The sequence below is a fragment of the Protopterus annectens genome, chromosome 1.part1, assembly GCF_019279795.1.
Source record: "Protopterus annectens isolate FY-2018-M chromosome 1.part1, PAN1.0, whole genome shotgun sequence".
Classification (NCBI taxonomy): domain Eukaryota; kingdom Metazoa; phylum Chordata; order Ceratodontiformes; family Protopteridae; genus Protopterus; species Protopterus annectens.
Genome location: NC_056726.1, coordinates 648574698 through 648593454, shown reverse-complemented (window position 1 = coordinate 648593454; position 18757 = coordinate 648574698). Strand labels below are relative to the sequence as shown.

Sequence of the window (18757 nt, the reverse complement as noted above, 5' to 3'; positions counted from 1 at the left end):
TCCACCAAGTTATACATGCACTTAAGTCACTACACTACAGGTACGAGTACGATTCTATCATAGTCCATGTAGGTGTTAATGACCTGATACTTTCCTGCAATATATGAAGACAGACATTGTTGACCTCTTTGAATGTACGTCTCAGACAGGTATGTGTTTTGCATTAAGCTGAATTACACCTTATTTTAGTATTGGAATTACACCTTTACCAAGGAAGATGGCGCAGAGCGAACAAAAGATGATTGACTTCAATAATTGGCTTAGTTTCTGTTGTCTTTCCAGGGGATTCAATATTTGTCAATATGGCAGGACATAATTAACAAACCACATTGCTTTCAAAGGATGGTCTGTACCTGTCTCCCGCCGAGGCGTCCAAACATTGGCTAAAACATTATATACCCCTTACAGCCTTTTTCAGGCAATGCTAAATTGACAAACCTACTAAAGTAGCATATAAAACCCAAACAAACTTACAGGTATTACTGCTCAATGCTAGGAGCTTAAACAACAAACTTCACACCATACAAGCTCTCCTCACTCTGGAGAATACAGACATCTGTGTAAATACCAAGACATAGTTTAAATCCACAGACAGTACTCCAGCAGTGCAAAGCTTCAGTGCCTTCAACACATTAAACCATCAGCTGCACAGACAGGGACAAAAGGTGGAGGAGTCTCAATACATATCAGCAATAAACATAACTCTAGGCTGGTTAAACAGGTGGATGCCCTAGAATTTATCCATGGCTAAATCACTATAAGCAAAGTCACGTACCATACCCTAGCAAGCTATACGTCACCCTCTATGTCCCCAGCATCCCACAGCTCATACCTAGGCCTACTGGAGTCCCTCACCATTAAATCAAATACCCTACTCATGGGAGACCAAAAACCTGTCCACAGACTGGGAAATATACACCACCTCACAGGCAAAATTCCTGAAATTTATTAACACAAACGCCCTTGACCAGACAGTGTGCACACCCAGCAGATGTACAAACATATTGGACCTGGTACTCACCAATATAGGAAGACTGCTGCACCCCCCTCCTGTCCTCACTGGTAAGGTTGGACCACAAAGCTAACTATCCCCTCTGAAATAAACCTCAACTTGATAACCACAGTAAACTCTAAACAGTTGGGAACTATTCCAAAGCAAACTACATCCTATTAAGTGATAGTTTGTCAAAATTCAGTGCCCCTCCCAACTCTATGTTCACAGGAACCTATGCAGAATTGTTCAAGAGACCCTGTACAGCCATGTAAATGGCTGTATAGAGGCTGTTGTACCTACTAGAAGTAAGCCCAAAACAAACTCTTAAAAACAAACCACATTGGTGGAATCCTAACAATAACACTGTATGTAACAAAAGGGAAAAGGTGATGGCTAAAATCAGGAGCAGCAACTCCCATAATGATAGTGGCTCTCTAATTAAACACATCAGGAAACTGAGAGAGCTAATTAAGTCTAGCAAGGCCAATTATGAGGACAAGATAGCCTTCACAGGCTAAAGACAGCCACAAAACATTCCACAACTATGCCCAAAACATCAAAGGCAGCACAAAGAAGTGTGCCAAACTGATGGTCAGTGGTGCCATCTTCACTGAGCGAAGCAACAGAGTGAATTTGCTGGCAGACAAATTCAGCTCAAACTTCAATCTCTCCCCCAACCTCCCCTATGAAATACATGTCGTTACCCCTCCCCCCAACTATTAACAGGAAGCAGGTCCTGCAGTACTCGCTATGACCAAAAATGTAGCCTCAATGGGTCCCAACAGTATACTGAGATACCTCCTAAACAGCTTGAAACATAACCTATCATGGCCACTTCAGTCACTTTTCAACTATAGCCTTAAAACTGGCTTTATACCAAGAGAATGGAGGACTGCAACATTTGCCCCATTTCACAGCAGGTAGACCAACCAATCCCAAAAACTACAGACCTATTAATTAGTGGGACTAGTATAACATGCAAAGCCATGGGATAAATTATTGTGGAAATAATCAACAAATACATGAGCAAACTTTAGACACTGGACCCACCTCAGTCTGGCTTTGACAAGGGAAGGTCATGCCTACTGAACCTGGTAAATTTCTTTGAGAAGGTCACCAAGTAAATGGATTCAGAAAAACAGTGCACACCACCTACCTAGACTTGTTAAAACATTCAATAGAATATCCCACTCGGGTATAGCTGACAAACTCAGAAGGAGTAGAATCCTCTGCATCGGAATCCGAATAAGGAGGAAAATCTGGAATATCTTCAGCAGAAGACTCAGAATCATCTGAGGCCTGCTCCAAAATTTCCAACTCTGGCTCTACCCTGGGCCTCTTATCAGGAGGGGGCATGGAACCTCTAATTAAAGTAATCAAATCTTCTGCCATTTTAAGCATATGCTTCTTAGGTACAGACCCTGAAGAACCAGAACTAACTCCAGAAGAAGGCAAAACAGACCTGCCCTTAGAAGGAGCCCTAGAAACAGTAGCAGAAGGCCTAACCCCCTTAGGCAAAGAAGGGAGAATAGTAACCTGAGAGGCCCCTTCAGCCTGACCTGACTCCTGTGATGCCACATCCTGTAAAATCAAGGTTTCCCCCTGAGACTCAACAGAAACTTCAGCCGGATCCACCTGTTCCACAGCAGTCTCTAAAGGACCGGCGTCCGAAATGGACGAATCATCCTGTCTAGGCTTTACAGATTTCTCTTTACGCTTCTTAGGAAGCGGGCGTCGGAGGATCCGACGGCATATTATAATTACACCGTTTGCCAAAAACTAACCTAGCGCAATCTAGCCTTCTCTTAATAGTGCGCTTATTAAACCTAGCACAAAACCGACACCCAACTACGTCGTGCTCCGGTCCCAAGCAAGGGATACAAAGCGAGTGGTAATCCCTATGCGGTATCTGCGGCCCACAAGAAGTACAACTATTCAGTTTTTGTGACATCCGTAAATAACTGAGGCAAGAAAAACAAAATATGCTCCCCAACGGGGTACTTAGCCCAACTTGGTATGTCTGAAACTCCGAAAAACGAAAAATTTCAGAAAGCCGAACGACACTTGCAACGCTGCTTCTGCATCGGACCATGCGGCAAAAAAGACTAAGGATATGACGTCGGTCATGCGCTTTTATACCCTGACGCTCTGATGTCAGGGCTGTGCGCCCATGACCGACGTCAGCCTAATACTTTGGTATTCGGGCCGACCGAGGACAGCGGACTACCCATAAGTAAGGACTGCAGCAATGTGAGATGAAGAACATCAGATACACAGGCTAATTACTCCATCTATAAGACACCCCTAAGAGATGATCTGGTAGTCAGAGATATAGGAACATATCCAGACCTTAATCTGGCCTTTGAGCAACATGTAGCCTAGGTAGTAAGAAAGCAATTCTACATCACCCAACTTAAAAGTAAGGACATGCCATCCAGGTCCAAGGAAATCATAGTGACACTTTATTCAGCCCTTATCAGACCCATCATTCAGTGTAATGCCCCCTTTGGCATGTACCTGACCAGACATATGCAACAGTTGAACACCCACAAAGGTTCCTTACTAGGAGAATCCAGGGTATAAACACGTTGCCCTATACAGATCGCCTTAAAGTCCTCTCTCTATACTGAGTCTCCTACAGATTACTGAGAGGCAATCTATACTTGGAATGGAAAGCATCATCAGATCCAGCTCTGCTGGACCTTTTGCACATCTGCAAAACAAATGGCATCAGAATCACTAGGTCCAAGGATTGAAATTTTGATTGTGACATAAATAAAATGTGTTGGTGAAACAGATATGTGGTTTCAGAGGATCCCTATGATCTGCAACAGGCTCCCCATCCACGTGAAGCAGAGTCCATCCCTAACCCTACTTAAGAGGGATCTTAACCAATGGATGGGAAATCAGACATTCACCCCAGGTCAGGTCCACATATTTCTGATGGACAGACTATGCCCAATCAAGCAAACCCTCCCAAATAACCTCTAGTAAACTTCCCAACAAATATATCCTCTCCTAACAAATGCCCATGACACACAGGGACACAACTGATTTGGGCTGCATGGCTAGGCTTACAAAGGCCCTGATGGTCATTAGCCTAATATATACCTATGAACAGGTTCCCTGAGATTCCAGTAGCTCAACATTTTAAGGAGAAATATACCAGAAACTATCAGACCCTTAGATATGAGTTCTATACCATTTGAAACATTCAAAGATGTATTTAGTGTCCTCAGAAATACTACAATGAGGACATGCAAATTTAATTTGTACATATATGGAACTGTAGCAAAATGTATTTGTCACTTCTGATTGGCCAACTTAGTAAAACACATATATTTAAGCACTAGTTTTGATATTGGAAATTGTTTGTTGCACCTCTGATGGACCTCCTGCATATCTGCAAAACAAACAGCACCAGAATTACCCATTCTAAAGACTTAATCCTTGCCTGTGATATAAACAGGACCTGCTGGAGAGACAGGTATGTATCCCAGAGATTACCCAGTCTCTGGAACAGGCTCCCCATCCATGTGAAGCAGAGTTCCTCCCTACCCCAACAGAAGTACAATCTGGACAAATGAATGGGGAACAGGAAATTCATCCCTGATTTGGCAACTATGTCTCTAATGGACATAGGCAACCTGTAAATGGTTTATCTTCCAGGCCCTAGAGTTTGTAAATGTTGCATCTCCCAATCCCATGCTTACACTTATCAAGGGTATCAGAACTTGTCAGAGATCTGTGATGCATGGCTAGGCTTAAAAAGGCCCTTGTGGTCATTAGCCTAGTAAACATCTATGAACTTATGAAGGCAAAGGCTGAAGCACAAGTGTATTTTACTGGTGAAGTACTTTACATACCTTTTCATCCTAAGTGTATTCAATACTTTGAAGATCTGTCTTTAGATACTGAACATGGGAACTTTTCACTAATAGTGGCAAGCAGCAAAAAAGAACTGGCAAAGCTCAGGAGCTAGGAGTGCTCTTATAGTTATTTTTTATTCTGATTTTCATGATAATCAGCCCCAACCTGTGTTTATTCTCACAAAGTTTTCAGACCTATCCCCATGTGTTATAGCAGATGAAGATACAGCAAAGAGAGTACTGCTGTCATCTGCTGAGGAACATGGATTCTCTTAACCCCACTTTTCCCTTCTACAGGTGCCCACTTAAAATTCTAAGGGGTTGCTATAATTTAGGCATCCGAAGGGGGAGTCTCTCTTCAGAGAATGGTGTTGTCCCTATCAGCCCTGCTGCTTCTTATAGAGAGCATCTCTGCTGATCTCCAGTTTTCATCAGGGATTTTATTTATTTACTTGTTTAACTTTGTGGACCAGGTGGATGGACTGGTCCTTGGACTCTGATGAAGTGGAAAAAGCTACAATATACAGTGGAAATTATATAAAGTGTAATACAAACACATATAGTTCAAAGAAGACAGCAACATCATAATCAAAAATATGTCACATAACTCAAAGTGATAATTTCATTACATTGTCACCAAAGATATCATAATGAAGGTCCAAAATGTAAAAGTGGCAGAAAAAAAGGGTGGGGTTAGAAATGTCCTTCTAGTAGTTTATTTTTTGCTGCTAATATTTGTGACCATCAAGCTTCCACCAAGTATATGGCCAACGTTTACATCCATTCTCCCATAAATGAGAGCCATATAACAACTTTGCTCCGCTAGGGAAGAGGGGTGAGTGCCTACAGCAGTGTTGTCATCTGCTGGTGAACAAGGGGTTCTTTTAGCCCTAATATTCCCCTCTGCACATGGTCCCATATCTGCATTATTGCTAAGGATCTAAAATGCAGAACATGTCCATACTCCAGGCATGTACCCAACAATCCACCACACACACACACACACACACACACACACACACACACGCAAGTGAACTTCAACTTTAGCTCATCATTCCTCTCTCTTCCTGGCTAAATCCTTCAGCATCCAGGCAGCTAATAAAACCTGAGTCATTTGAGCCTCAGTCATGACAATCTATTTAGTGTCTTACTATAAAACTACGGTGGTGGTGCTGCAGTAGCATTGTCACCTCATAGCAAGACGTTGTCCCGTTCGATTCTCACCTAGAGCGTCTTCTGTGTGGAGGCATACGTGAATGGGGCGTGCCTTCGTTGAAGGTTGTGCATCAGGGCTGGTAACCCGGTACGTAAAAATCCACTACCAATCATTAGCGGACCAGAGTTCCGCTGTGGCGACCCCTAACCGGGAAAAGCCGAAAGACACCAACAGCGTCTTACTATAAAAGTAGAAAATTATGAAATATTCCAAATTAAAACTATTTTGCTTATCCTACAGTTTCTCTTTCCAATCAAATATCTCCCCACAAAGGTACAGTCTCCATGTGGTTCTTGTTTTCTATCAGTTAATTTCTTCTACTTTTAATAAAAATTAATGGCATTACTTTTTCCACAGCCAGGCACCATACTTGTACATTTTATGAGATAATGTGTGCCATTACATGCTCATGTAGACTTTTTACATTGGAAAAATGAAAATGAAGTTTAAAGTAAGAGTACAAAAAAAAAAACTGTATGGTATCACAAACAGATGACTTGAAAGTCCTACCAAGTATCATTTTATTCAAAGACATGCTGGTGAAGTTTACTGTTTGCAACCCACAATTTTAGAATAAGTCTTCCCTGGAACTTGAAGGTATAAAACTCAAACATATGCTGCTTTACAAAGAATATGTTTATTTTGAAATCTGGTATTTGACCTGCTGGTTTGCATCTAAATTGAAAATGGAATTCTTTACTTAACTTTTGTTACCTCTACTTTTCTGACTGATTCATAGGTTCATAGGTTCGTACTAGACTATCTGCCCTAGGGCATTTATAAGCCTTGCCAGAGTGGCTTTCGCCACCCCTTGGGATGAGAATACTACGCCCATTTAGGGTTTAGTTTACTGTGCTTCTGTCTAGTAGTGACACAGAGATGACCCCCGGGGTAAACCTATGATCTCCCATCCACTCGTCAAGATTTCTCTTGAAGAGAGTTAGTGAGGGGCTCTGCCTAACATGGACTGGGATTCTGTTCCAGAGTGTAGGGAGCCTCTGGGTTATGAATCTGTCCCTCCAGCACGTCCTATTTATTTCTGTGTCGAGGTTCAAATCTCTTGCTCTCGTGGCTCTGATGGATTTGGAATTTCTGAGGTGGAGCATGTCCATTAATTCCGGATTGGACATGGCCTTGTAAGTCAGGCATAGATCACCTCTGAGTAGGTGGTATGCGACTGAATAGAGCTGGAGTTTCTTCAGCTGGGCAGCATATGACATATATTTGAGACCCTTTATCCTCTTGGTGAGGAACGTTTGGGGTCTTTCCAACTGCTGCAGGTGTCGGGTAAGATACATCCCAAATGGGGCATTGTACTCAATCATGGGCCTGATAAGAGAAGAGTACAGGGGCACAATGACCTCTCTTGATCTAGATGTGAATCCCTTCATGATAAGGTGGGCAATATAGAAGGTCTTCCTAACCACCTTGGCAATGTGAGTGTCAAATGAGAGGTTACTGTCAACTTGGGTCCCTAGGTCCCCGATTACCTCTTCCGTACTTAATGGATTACCACCTATGTGGTAATTTGTGGGTACCTTGTTTTTCCCAAAGGGTATGACTATACATTTTTTGGCGTTCAGTTTAAGGCCATGGCTCTGGCACCAATTATCTGTTTCTATGAGGCCTCTCTGAAGGATGCTTGTGTCCGCTGGAGTATCAATTATGGCGCCCAGTTTGCAGTCATCTGCGAACTTTGTCAGCCACAATCCTCTTATGTTTGCTTGCACCTTGGAAATATAAATGCTGAACAAGAGGGGTCCCAGGACTGAGCCCTGTGGGACACCGCTTGTGACTGGCTTAGAGTCTGACATGGCTCCAGCAATTCTGACCTTGTGGGTTCTGTCCTTGAGCCAGTTTGCAACCCATCTTGTGACATATGGGTTTACATTTAAGCTGGTGAGTTTGTCTATGATGCCCGAGTGGGGTATTGTGTCGAAGGCTTTTGCAAGGTGAAGGTAGGCTGTGTGAACTGCCTTACCCTCATCAATGGCCTTAGTGACCGTTTCAAAAAAGTCGACCAAGTTCAAAAGGCAGGATCTGCCCTTGACAAAGCCAAATTGGGTAGGATCCAATGTCTGTAGGTCCCCAATGTCTTTGTTTACGAGTTCCATAATGATCCTTTCCATAGCTTTGCAGACCAGGCTCGTCAAGCTTATGGGACGGTAATTTCCAGGGTCCGTAGAAGCACCGCCTTTGTGGAGTGGGACCACTGTTGCTGTACGCCACTCTTTGGGTACGTATCCTGTAGCAAGGCTAAGATTAAACTGCAGCCTTATGTGCGGATTTAGTTCCTCTTGGAGTTCATGTAGCACGCAGCCCAGGACACTGTCCGGTCCCATTGATGCTGTGTTTTTAGCTTTGGAGGGGGCGGCTCTCACCTGGGCATCTGAGATGCTAGGGAGGCTACACTCTGCTGGGATAGATATTTCTCCTTTTGGGGGGGGGGGGGGCAGAGAAATTTGCACTGAATCTGTCTGCCAGAATGTTGGCAATGTCTGTGGGTTCAGTGTATTTTGTGTCATTTTGGACCAACTCTGAGCATATCTGGGAGTTTCCACCCAGGTTTCTAACATAGCTAAAGAAGGCCTTGTGATTGTCTTTTGTGTCTTTTGCGATTTTTCTCTCAAAGTTGGCCTTGGATGATTTTATGAGTGATCGTAGTTTTTTGCTAGTACTGGTCAGAGATGCCTTCCCTTTTAGGGATTTTGCTCTGTCATGTAGTAGCTTCCTCCTCCTGTTGTAAAATTTGTTAATGGCTGGGGTCCACCAGACAGGGCGCCTGCCTTTGAGGGAATGGGTCTTGGTTTTATTAGGGATTGCATTATCCATGCATTCTTGAAGGTGCCCATAGAAGGCATTTATAAAGGATTCAGCGGTGTGGGTTGTGGTTTCCACTAGCCCAGGGGCCTTGAAGGATACCACTTCAGTCTTAAGAAGTGTGAAGTCGGCTTTTGAGAAGTTCTTCACTGTGGTCTTTTGTGCAGGGGGTGAGGGCGGGATGTGGATTTCCAGTGAGATTAATTTATGGTCTGATCTCACCAATGAGGGGTATACTTCCGATGTGGAGTATTTTGTCCCCATGTTTGTGATGATCAGGTCTAGTATATTATCTCCTCTTGTGGGTGTGGTGACTAGTTGTTCCATCGCATTTGAGTTTATGAATTCTAGGAACCTTTGGGCTAGGGTGTTGGGGCTTGAGTAATGTTCCCAGTCTATGTTTGGGTAGTTGAAGTCTCCCAATATGATGGTATTTGGAGAGACATTCATACTCTCCAGTGTCTTCAAGAAGGCTGAGTGGGGTTCCTGAGTTTGAGAGGGTAGTCTGTAGCATGCTACAACCTGTAGGGCAGTTTTGCCTATGGTTAGTTGCACCTGGATGGTCTCCGATGCTTCGTGCATTGCCACTAACCTGGAGGTGTGGGTATCTTTGATGAATTTGGATACCCCCCCTCCTTTTGTGGTTCGGTCCAAGTTTTGGGGCCGGAAAGCATGATATGAGGTAAAACTTGGTAGTGCTGGGGTGCTCTCAGGAGCCTTGAACCAGGTTTCAGTCACTGCACAGACATCGATGTTCTCCATACTGAGGAGGGCTTCGAGAGCATGCATCTTGAGATTTAGACTTCTGGCATTGAGCAGCATTGTTTTTTTTTCACTTGTGTTTTCTAGGGAGGTGGGTTTGTCTTTTGAGCCTTGCCTAAAAAAGGCACTATGAGGGTGTCAAGAGCCTTGACATATATCCGGAAGCCCAGGGGTGACAGGTGCAAGCCATCCCTTGCGAAGCAGCGTGGCTTGTTAAGCATGTCATCCCAAGCAGACAGACATTGGATCCCCTTAGAATGACACCAGTAATTAAGCCAATTGTTAAAGCTGATCATTTTGTCTTTGTACTGTGGCATCATTCTTGGTGAGGGTAAGATGCTGCTCAGGGTCAGGGTCATACCGGCCTGGGCTACATAATCAGAGAGCTCCTCTATGTCTCTTTTCATGTAGTCCAGGGAGGTACGTCTCAGGTCATTCACACCAGCATGGACAATGACTGAGTCATATTTGTACCTGCTTTGGAGTGACCTGAGTGCTTGTGTTATGTGGTGGATTCTAGCGCCCGACAGGCAGCTTACTGTAACCTTTTCCTTGTTCAGTCTGGTGAGCGGGACGTCAGTGTGCCTGACTATGGAGTCACCTATTACAAGTGTATCTGGCATGTTGTTTGGCCTTAAGGGCTGAGACTGTTTAGCACACTGACTTTGTGAACTATGTGTTGCATGTGCTATGTCTTGAGGTAGTGGTTGCTTGGGTGTCTGCTTTGGAGGCCTCTGTTGTTTTGGTAGATTTTTAATCAGAGCCTTCAAGTATGTTTTTGTGTGTTTAAGTGTTTGGTTTGCAGTTGTGATAGGTCTATGTGAGACTGGGTTTGTGGTGTGCGTGGTTACCTTCTCCTCCTGACTGGTTTTGCCAGTACTGAGTTGAGAGAGCTCAGCCTCCAGTTTGGCTATATAGTTGCATCTCTCACATATATTTGTATTTGTTGGGAGGAGGAGAGGGTTGTCTGTGTACATGAGGCAATTGTAACATTGCCTCAAGATTCCCAGATTCACCAGCTGAACAGGAGAGGATGCCAGCAACTGACCCTTCGACATGCTAGAATAGTGTAAAGGATTGCTGTGTAACTGAGTCAGAAAGGACCTATAGGGAAATGGGTACTCAAGGGGATTTAGATGAATGAAGTACTTTCTTTTTGTTTAAGAGTGCTTTACCTGTATAAAAATGCTTTAGGAGCAAGTGCTGGGCTTTTCAGATAGAGAATAGACTGTTTAGATTGCAAGTAGAGCCATTCTAAGGGAAAAATTGAAGAGCAGACTTTGCGGAGACAAAAATAGTTTAAACTTGATTAACCGGCGCTGCCCGATGCTGCTCTATGAGCAACTTTGCACAAAAGCGCTCTAAAGCGGGCTTTATAGCAGGGAGTTGAAAAGAGCTAGGAAATGGCCCAAAACGGCCAATAAACTACAAGTTGCTGGGCTGGAACCACTCCTTTAGGGAAAAATAGGCTGCTCAGTGCTCCCCACTCCCACTGGTGAACAAAGAAGCTTCCTCTTATCCAAATAAGGATATGGACAACACAGGAACTATGACACAGCCCAGGGATCAGCAAAATCTGAAGACTGGACTATTCTAGTTCAGTAAAGGCGGGAAAACAAGGATTTTTTTTGGGGGGGGGTTTTGTTTCAAACAGACAAAAAGATACAGTAACACACAGTAAATGCTTTAAATCGGCTAGCGCACTTGAGTGTGTTAGCCTAACAGTTAAATTAAGCAAAAAAACAAACTTTTTAAAGTGCAAACAGTTCAGAAGCAAACACAAATACAGTAGATCAACTTGCAGAGCTAGTTTAGTAATATGAAAATGCTTTTAGGCGAAATACAGCAGTCAAAAAAGAAAGCCAGAAAAATACTTATAAATCAAAGGAAAGTCACTCTTTCACTCTCTGCTGCTTGTAGAACTCTGCAGGACACCACGAGGAGCTGTGCTGAGTCGTATACAAGCACAAAAGCGCGCTAAAGCTGGCTTTATAGCAGGGGGTTGAAAAGAGCTAGGAAATGGCCCAAAACGGCCAATAAACTACAAGTTGCTGGGCTGGAACCACTCCTTTAGGGAAAAATAGGCTGCTCAGTGCTCCCCACTCCCACTGGTGAACAAAGAAGCTTCCTCTTATCCAAATAAGGATATGGACAACACAGGAACTATGACACAGCCCAGGGATCAGCAAAATCTGAAGACTGAACTATTCTAGTTCAGTAAAGGCGGGAAAACAAGGATATTTTTTGGGGGTTTTTTTTGTTTTTTTTGTTTCAAACAGACAAAAAGATACAGTAACACACAGTAAATGCTTTAAATCGGCTAGAGCACTTGAGTGTGTTAGCCTAACAGTTAAATTAAGCAAAAAAACAAACTTTTTAAATTAAAACAGTTCAGAAGCAAACACAAATACAGTAGATCAACTTGCAGAGCTAGTTTAGTACTATGAAAATGCTTTTAGGTGAAATACAGCAGTCAAAAAAGAAAGCCAGAAAAATACTTATAAATCAAAGGAAAGTCACTCTTTCACTCTCTGCTGCTTGTAGAACTCTGCAGGACACCACGAGGACCTGTGCTGAGTCGTATACAAGCACAAAAGTGCGCTAAAGCGGGCTTTATAGCAGGGGGTTGAAAAGAGCTAGGAAATGGCGCAAAACGGCCAAGTCTGGCAGTTAGCTCGGAGGATTAAAGCTCTGAGCAGTTGTTGAGATGCTTTCTGTGCCCACAATACATGGTGTCATTCCTTCCACCTTAATTTGTCTGCTGTGTCACACTGAGCAAGCCTCTTAACCAAACAGTGCTTTGGGGTCAACCCTGAAAAGTAACAATTCATCCAGTGGGCTTACCCAGTAAACAAACAGGTAAAATAAACAAACTGTTATTCATTCAAAATCACCACTTTTGTAGTATATACTCCCTGGAAACTTTATTAACACCACTCTTGCCACCTCAGAATAAACTGGTCTTGTCTGCCTGAAGTTCATTTGGATATTTTATTATTTTATTTCATGTTTTTAGCAGTTTTTAATGACAAGGAAGGATCTAATCACATTTCATCAAATAAAACAAATGTTACATTAAGGTTTGATTTATTAAACCTAATAGATTATTAGTGATAGTCAGGTAAGAAAAGAAATATTAGCAAAAATGCACAAGTCACTTATAGGAATTGTGAAGCATAAACAGAGAGTTTGTGATATGTTACTTTGGTGAGGTATGTCTGAGAAAATAGACAAATCCCAGAGTCACATACCCCCACAACACACACACAAAACTGGCATGGAGAAATTGTCTGTGTTATCAAAAATTAAAACCACATCTTCCATGGATTCCAACAACTTACCTAAATATCTAATAAAATACATCAAACAAGCCCTCGCTGAACCCCTCATGTACTTTTTTTTAACTTAAGCCTACTCACCAGGTACCCCTGCCCCCAGTATGGAAAACCTCTGTTGTAGTGCCTCTTCACAAAGGGAGTCTTACCACAGATTCCTAGAACTATACACAAATCAGCCTAAATTGCTTAATTTCATTGCCATAGTAAGTATATTTCTCATTTTGTAAATTACAACATTCAAAACCTAATAAAACTGGATACAGATCAGTTTGGTTTTGCCAAAGTTAAGTCAAGACTAACTTATTTATTTATTTATTTTTTAAAGGTCACAGAGGCCGTGGATAGGGATCATTCATTTCACACAGCATATCTGGTATTGGCAAAGGTCTCTGATAATATACTGCAGGCTACCACTGTTAAATAAGCTAAAAGTCTCACAGTAAATCCTTATATGGTTAGACAGACTGCAAATTGGCTGCTGGATAACACCCACAAAATAAAGGTAGCAGGTGACACTTCAAAACGTAAGTAACTAACTAGTGGTGTACCCCAAGGCTCAATGCTGGGCCAGGCCTTTTTGACATATACGTTTCAGATCTCCATGCCATAAACTCAGGCCTCTGGCTAACCAAACTTGCCAATAACTGTAAAATGTTTTTTTTTTTTTTTTAAATCATTCATTCCCCTCCAGATGTAAAACCACTAAAGCAAAACCTAATCTGTACAAAACAAAGGTGTACAGAAAAGGAGCCTAAATTGAATGCAAAAAAATACAGTACTGCAGATTTGGTAAACATTCCTCGTTCAGAGTCTGCAGAGACACCAGTACCCCACTCCTGACAGTCAGGGACCTTCACACCTAGGTTGTCAGTTCCATATTCTTTTAACACCACATAGCACCAGTAGCCAGGAAAGTCTTCTAAGAAACTAATTTTTAAAGGAATCTTATCCAAGTTGAAAGAAGCCTTAATTAGACCAATAACACAATACAAATCCTCTTTGGGCATGTACCTAGCCAAACATATTGTGCAAGTAGAAAGGCCACAAAGGTTCTCAATTAAAAAAACAGATGGTCTAAAAACCCTCAGCTAACAAGTCAGGCCTGAAGCCCCATCCCTATACTCTTGTTTTGTATAGGTTTCTACAAGGATATCTATGCCTTGCATTATGTGCCATCAAAGACCCTACCCTACTAGATCTCTTGTACCTCTATAAGACAAACAGCTCCATAAACACTCAAACTAAGATTCTAAACTTCCACTAACGCATGAATAAAACATATCAGAGGAACATATTTGTTACATTGTGATTCCTCATCTTTGGAACAAACTGTCTCCAAGTGTTAAACACAGTAATAAACTCACATTCTTCAAGAAGGACCCTGATGTCTAGATGTTTATGTGCAAATTCATTCCTGGCCTAACATGTTTCGCCTCTCTTGGAAGTGGCAGGTACATTTTGAGGGCAAGTACTGCCACGGTTTAATTGGTCTACTGCCTTAACTTGCCCTTTACCATTCACAGTTCTATAACATCTTGTTTACTTCACGAAAGACCACATTAATATAATGGAAGAGACATATCAAAGTCAACTTCTATTCAAAGTTTCTCAAGATCATGTAGTGGAAGAATGTTGAAAGTAGCTAACTAATTACCACGTTTTCAAGGCCAAGAATTGAAGACAAGATAATACTAGGTAATAATCCGCAATATGCAAGTACTGAATTCAATAAATGTTTGGAACCCGCATACACCAACATCCACATGATTTACTTACTGGAGCCATCATAAGCAGCTGAAGCAAAGCCTTCGTGTTTTCCAGTTGTCGTTCAGGAAGCCACACTGCAAGCTGTAAACAGGCTAAATAATACAAATGTGTCACAACTGGTTCTCCATCACTATGTTGCAGTATTTGCTGCCAAAGCTCCATGCTGTTCAATCCAACTGCCTTTTGACCTTGTACTTCTAAAACTGGAGGAAAAAAGCACAGCTGCATTGTAAAAAATAGCTACAGAAATTAGCAGAGTTAAGATACGTAAATGTAATTCCATATTTAAGTAGATTCTGTGCTTGGGTAAAAGAAAAGTGTAATGGTGGAACTGCTACTACAAATCCACAAAAAGTAAGCAACAAAGTACCATAAAATCAATAAGCTGATAAAATATATTCTAAACTTTCTACTATGTAACAAAGCTCAAGTTGTAAGAATAAGAAATTTTAATAAATATCCAGCAAAAGCAAATCAGCATGCTTAATGATTTTCACCATAAACTCCGATAATTCTTAAAAGAAAACTCTATCCACCAATGTACTTAATCTTATACCAGATGTGTTTTTCTTCCTGTAATACCACTTATACACTGTTCTCTATGTAAGTCTTCAGTACTTGTCAATTTTTTCTTTTCCATTTTTTCCTAGTCACAGGCTGCAAAGGTCCCACCCACCATTTTCTTCAAATATTATGCTGTAGTACAAAGGAAATTGTCTCTGTCTACATGACATATGCTAAACACAGACTCTGATGTTTTACTCTTAGTCCCTGTACACAATTTTATATCCTACCACTGTGTCTTGCTGAGGTCAGTAAAATGTTATAAACTAAAATGTATTTATCTATTTTTGTTGACAGGGCCAGTCTGACTGGGCAAAGACCATCTTCAGTGGAGGCCCTGTGAGAAAATCTCCAGCAAGTACATTTAAGACACTCATAACAAAACAAATTTTGGTACTTGCGTATTATCGCAACCAGATTTTCATAGTTGCGAAATGCGCATACCTGCAGACAGACCAGTGCCTGAAACACTTTTAAAGTGCTAATCATACTCCTTACTACTGGGCAAAAAGTTGGCATTACTTTCACGAACAGGAACAATTGAAGAAATCCTCTTTCTGTTTTGCGTGCATTACAGATGCACGCTTCAGTTATCACAGCTGGTTTCGTAGTGTCAGTAGGAATACTTTCATACTGTACAAGGAATCGTTACCAGAAGAAAAAAACACAGAGGCTGGCAGTTTGCTTTTGGTAAACGATTTATTTGTAACCAAGGTTTTAATCAATGTACAAAGAACCATTACATTGCTAATGATTATACATTATGAGGGTGGATGATGTTGACATCTAATTCCATGGTCGATTTTACTACAGAAAGTCAGGAGTAGTGTTTTTTCGGCTTTGTGAAAGGAGCGTGTTACGAAAAACAGATTGCAGTACACTGATGGTTGACTATTACTGCTGTAATGATGTGCATTGTGCACTGTGTGGTTTTGTGTTAGCACGTGGTGGGCAATTTTCTGCAATTGCAGTCAGTTTTGATTAAAACAGTCTTTTTTCTGGGGCAGGCTGGGTTTCACGTCACGTTTTCCAGTCAGTGACTCCAACAAATGATGTGCAGTCCCTCTAAGTATGTTTTCTACATTTTTTATCATCAGCACAAAAAAGACAATGTTGTGCTATAAGGACACACTTTATTCTGCATTTCTCCATTACTTACAATATTTCAAGAGAGTTAAGCAAATGCTTTTGCTGTTCAAAATCTGGTTGTGATAATATATAAGTACCCAAATTTTTACAAAGATACATTGACTAGATTGTTCTTAAGACATCAAGACACTATGCTGTAGTGTGTTCTGCTAAGCTTCATAGTGTTCAGTACATACACATTTTGATTTTGAACTCCCAAAACTGGAAAAAAAAAAAAAAGCACAAGTGCACTGTAAAAAAAAAAAAACTTTTAACTTCAGAAATGAGAGAAAACTTTCTGATTAATTGCTGAGTAGATTTTTTTTATGATGAACAGCAAGAAACAGTGATGAGTTACACTGCAACACTACACCACAAATTGATAAATACTTCAATTTTAGTCAGTTAAATGTTGATTTTACTAAAACATAAAATTAAGCAAATTACCACAACCAACAGGCAACTGTAATTTGCTTTACTGGCTTCTTTGAAGTCTCAGATGATACCTTGCACATCTAACAAAAAATTTGAAAAGGGTGGGTCCTTAATATTTTAAAGACTACAGCTTTGAACACTTTAGAAAGACATACATTTTCACCTCTTTTATACTGAAAAAATGTAAATTCTCATCTAAGCTTCTACAAGCAGCAGCAACATCATGTGACCCACAGAATTCTTTGATGGCAGTTTTAGGTCACCTGTATCTTAGTTGTGCTCGGTGACATCAAGATGTGTACTGATGATGAGCAAGTGGTTCCTGCTAAACAATTCAGTTATAACATGAATGATTTGGGGTTTGGATCAGATTGTTGCTGCAACTGACAGACTTGCTCAAACTCTAGACAGACTTTTTGATTGGATGTGAAGGTCTTGAACCTGGTAGTGGAACTGGTCCCAAAGACTGACCATTTCCTAGTCCGCTCTGGCCCAGAGCTCCCACACTACAGTCTTTCTGACCCTGACTGACAGAGATTCAGTTTTACTAACCATATTGCTTACGAAAGGTTTTCTTCCATTCTCTTTAAGTTCCTTCCAGAGGACGGTGATAGCTCTCTTGATGCCATCACATGGCTGAGCACTTTAATAGGTCATTGGGTAACATTGTGAGGTACTGCCAGCTGTATCAGGAAAAGTGAGACAGTGCATGTGTGGCATATGCCAGCATGGCTGGCTGAAGTTTTATATCTTATATCATTTGACTGTCACATTACATTTGTACAGATGCTTGTATTAAAATGTATTTGTAAAATTTGTTTATGTTAAAAATGCTGTAACAGAAACTTAACAGAGTTTTGAATGTGAACTGTGCCAGAGTCAGGTGACTAGATCTGATGTAATTCTATAACCAGCCGAAGGACGAACTCTGACAGCAGCATTTTGTTTTTGTTTTTCTTTGGGATCGGATATATAAAAGATCTATGTTAGTTATCACAGTTCAGTAATAGTTGTTCAGTAGATGTTAGCTGTACAGTTCAGAGCGTGGAATATCTCATCTTGCCTGGTGGAAGTGAGCATCTCAGCAGTACATTTTGCCCTGCAATATTAAGTGAGTTAACTAGGGACATTTTCTCTTTAGTTTAGTTAGGAAAAGTACTGTGAGATTAGTTTAGTAGTATTTCTTTTTCAGCATGTCAGATTCTATCCAACTATGTTATTTTAGATTTCCTGTGATTGAAAACTCTGATGTTTATTGTAACGAAATATTGTTTTCCCATTTTCATTTTTTTACTATCCATTATTAAATATTTTTATACATTTTCATTGCAGCTGGTGTTTTAGTGAATACTTTTATTATCTTGAGAGTACCTGTGCTTATTTCAGTGGCACTGTGGCCACTCCAAAAAGCATTACTGCTTTGGTCACACTCTACTGTTCATATAAGTACTAATTTGACACAGTATAATTGGTTACCCCTTGTAAGAGGCCTTAGAGTATTTGGCTGATGGCAGCTACCCTGTAATCTGGAGAGGGGGGGGGGACACAGCTGGTGAAACTGTATCTGCCTTTTCCGGGTGTGCATGTGTGTGCATGTGAAAAATCATATATTCAACTGTGTGTGCCAGATACTTGCAACTAGGACACAGTGCTCTATGGTGGGTCTTGTTTGGGATCTGGAGACACAGATTCCAATCCCAGTGGAACATGTTCCCTGTGTGCTCATGGGAGAAACTGTGCTTGATGCAGAGTGATGTTTGAAAATACTGTGCAAATCCAATCCTGTTTTTAATGACTGTCTGCCACTTGTGTCAGTGGTGACAATTGAGTCTTCTTGATTACTGGCCTTAGGTAGAGAGAGACA

At 41.3% G+C, this 18757-nt stretch overlaps 1 protein-coding gene across 1 annotated transcript in view; it reads right to left on the bottom strand.

The window, feature by feature from the left end:
* FANCG (FA complementation group G) overlaps nt 1–18757 on the bottom strand; it is a 1917581-nt gene that overhangs the window by 1531851 nt on the left and 366973 nt on the right. The window contains exon 4 of the mRNA XM_044077386.1: nt 14776–14969. Coding sequence (XP_043933321.1) covers nt 14776–14969 — 194 coding nt within the window. The remainder of the gene's footprint in view (nt 1–14775; nt 14970–18757) is intronic.